Source organism: Dendroctonus ponderosae, unplaced genomic scaffold, assembly GCF_020466585.1.
Source record: "Dendroctonus ponderosae isolate FM_Combo_2020 unplaced genomic scaffold, Dpon_F_20191213v2 Dpon_F_20191213_12, whole genome shotgun sequence".
NCBI classification, from domain to species: domain Eukaryota; kingdom Metazoa; phylum Arthropoda; class Insecta; order Coleoptera; family Curculionidae; genus Dendroctonus; species Dendroctonus ponderosae.
In genome coordinates, this window is record NW_026017316.1 from 1,332,429 (window position 1) to 1,335,528 (window position 3,100).

At 47.0% G+C, this 3,100-nt stretch overlaps 1 protein-coding gene across 1 annotated transcript in view; it reads left to right on the top strand.

The window, feature by feature from the left end:
- Positions 1 to 3,100, top strand: part of LOC109535702 (zinc metalloproteinase-disintegrin-like atrolysin-A) — a gene marked incomplete at its 3' end in the record, with an annotated part of 92,283 nt that overhangs the window by 53,089 nt on the left and 36,094 nt on the right. The window contains 1 exon segment of the mRNA XM_048663056.1: positions 2,438 to 2,517. Within this exon segment, the coding sequence (XP_048519013.1) occupies positions 2,438 to 2,517 (80 nt within the window).

The window sequence follows — 3,100 nt, forward strand, 5'->3', positions numbered from 1 at the left end:
CTGTCTTAATCAAAAAGTTTCGACTTTTCTAATGCTTCTTCAACTATCCCGGAGTTACTCCAGCTAACCGAGCTACAGAAGAAATTGTTGGTTACTTTTTAAGTTTGAAACTTTAAACACTCTTTTGCTCAAAACTCGCCGAGTTTACTGTCAATCTTCAATTTTGTGTAACTCGTCAAATCATAAAGTTTCGGCCCTTCGAATGCTTCTTCAATCTTCCCGGAGTTTCTTACGATAAGGGATCTACAGGCGAATTTGATCAGAATGTTTTTAATTTTGGAACGAAGAACACTTTTTTTTCTCAAAACTCGCCGAATAAACCGGAATTTTCAAGTTGCCAAAACTGACCGAATCAGAAAGTTTCGGTCTTTTTAGTGCTTCTTCAATATTCCCGCAGTTATTCAACTTAACCGACCTACGGGGGAATTTCGATTAGAAACAGATTTAATGTTTGGGCATTCAATCGCGGAAAAAATGGCTCTGCGTTGAACAACCCTGGAAAAGACTGACGTTTGGATTTTTTTTTTATTTTACCTAAACCTCGAGGCAAAAGAGCTCGAAACGGTGAGTCGGAGAGGTTCAATTAGTCTTCAGACAGGCCGATATTTGCGCAAAGCTTTAATTATCGTGCGGCCGCCCGAATTCCTGCTGGAACATTGTTCGCTCTTTGACTGGCCCTTCTTAGGGCATCAGCGCCCCCAAATAACCTGGATTGAAGCTGTTCGCCTGATTAAATTCGTTAGTAACCCGCAGCAAAGTCTTCAGTAACTGAAGCAAACAGTTTGGCCGAAAAATCGCCCTTCAAACCTGCAACTGGACGAAAATTTTCAACCACATTCTGGGGCTGCTGGAGGTTCGTTAACTTTGGGGATTTTCGATCGCCAACCGACCAAGCAGCCCCTTAAAGGAAGTTTTTCAGCTCTTTGCGGGTTGTGAAACAACGCCTCCTCTTTTGCAGTGCCAACTCGTCTTAAAATTGCCAATTCTGGGCGATTTTTCGCCAAATTTTACCCGTCGGGCGGCAAATGTTCGCGTGAATCTTCCAGCTGTGCAACTCAATTTTTCGCACTAAACTGCTCCAGAACTGAACCAGCTGGCAACACCGCTGGTACCCCAGTTTAAAGGGCGCCCATTCGGCTACAAACCTGCAAAATCGCAAGTTTATTCCCGATTCCTAGGAGTTTTGGTGAATTTTTCAGCCAACCTATGCAGGCAAAGCCCCTTGCAAAACCCCAAAGTTGCACACAGAGACTCAAAAATTCCTTCCTCTCTAACCGGAGAAGCCCCAGCAACACCAGTAACAGCCGCAGAAAGCCCACACTTTGGCCCACACATTCTGAAAATTTACGGCCCTGAAGACGCCCAGGCTGCTGTCACCGAAACGTTACCCAACGGCTTCAGGTGCTTGCAGTCCCAGTCAACCACCCCAACTGAATGGCATTTTATTTTACATTTTAGGCAACATTTTTCGAAAAATTTCCACCGTTGTCTGAAAGGGGCACATTTTGCGCCATGGGTTCCGAAATTTTCACACCCTTAGCGCCGCCAGGCGAGTTTTTGCTGAACTTTACGCCTCCGGCTGCAGCTGCGCGTTGGGGCCCAAAATTTTGCAAGTTAATTTTTGACATTAAATTTCCCGGTGTTAGGGCCTGGTGGAAAAAACTCTGGCACGCCACTGGAAAGGGCGTGAATTTAGCAACAAACTCCCTAAACCCGCAGTGGCGTGCAGCAACCCCAGAAATTTTGAGGAATTTTTAAGCGTCCAGGTGCCGATGAGTCCTGGTGGAACCTTAAAATGACATGTCGATATTCAAAAATTCGCTGCTTCCAAACTAGAGCAGGCAGAAGCATGGGGATGACACGACTGGAAAGGGGGGAATGGGCGCCATCTGGGGGTAAAATTTGCGGATCGTGACGTTTTTGGGCGATTTTTGGCAAAATTTTAAACTTGCGGCTTCAAACCTTCTGGTGCAGCCTCACACCTCCCAGCCTAGTTTTTCACCTCAAATTACTCCCCCAATGCTCTAGCTGCAAAAACGGCTCTCTACTCCTAGGAATACCGGCATTTTCTCCTCCCACTCAGCAAAATTTCAAATTTTTCCAAAAACCCCCCAAATTTCAGCGAATTTTTCAACCCAGGGGACTCAGATGAAGCATCGGAGATCCCAGAGTTGCACGCAGACATTCAAAAATTATTTTCTCCCCAACGGGAGCAGCCCCATCGACGCCAGTTACACCACTGGAAAGCCCACACTTGCGCCCACCCAGCCCTAAAATCTCCCGCCCTGAGGACGCCCGGGCTCCAGTCACCGAAACGTTACCCAACGGCTTCAGATGCTGGCAGCCCCAGTAAAACACCCAAACTAAACATTATTTAATTTTAAATTTTATTTTATTTTAAAACGAAATTAATTGCACTTTCTCCGATTTGTTGCAGACCGGCAAGCACTTTCACCGCACCTCCCTTCTCATCAAGGCCTTCAATCACAAGTTCCGGCTGGACCTCGAGCTCAACACGTAAGTAGCCGATCGGCCCAATCCAATTAATGCAACCTCTATGCGTCTTCCATTAGTGGAAGCAACAATAAATCATAATTTCCAAGCAGTAGGTGGGTGGGGGGTGGGGGGGCGACACCATCCCCTCCCTCCATTCCTTCAAGTGCTTGATAGAGAGAATCACGCGAACTTCTCGCCTCTGTTTCTCCATGTTGGCACCAGTGATGGAGTGGGGGGGATAAATCTTGGCTGGACGGGCCTCTGATTGATCGACTGTGTTCGAGCGGATACAAATCAGGGGGCGCTGGGCGCAAAGATGGCGCAAAGTATGAATGCAACCGCCACTTTGATGTTGTTCTACTCTTGGCTGTCACCCAATCAATCACTGAGCTCTGGGAGGGTGGAGGGCGTCTGGATTCAAAGGGCCCGGTGTTGCCAGCTTGGGCCACTCGTCTAGACTAGCTCTATCAGCGAAAACGTTGTGCAAAACCCCAGATTTTGACGAAAAAACCTCAAAGTGCATCTGAGCGAAAAACGCGGAAAAAGTCCACAGGCCAAACCTCTAAAGTTTTTTTCGGGGAAACACCCTGTACATCAGAGCTTT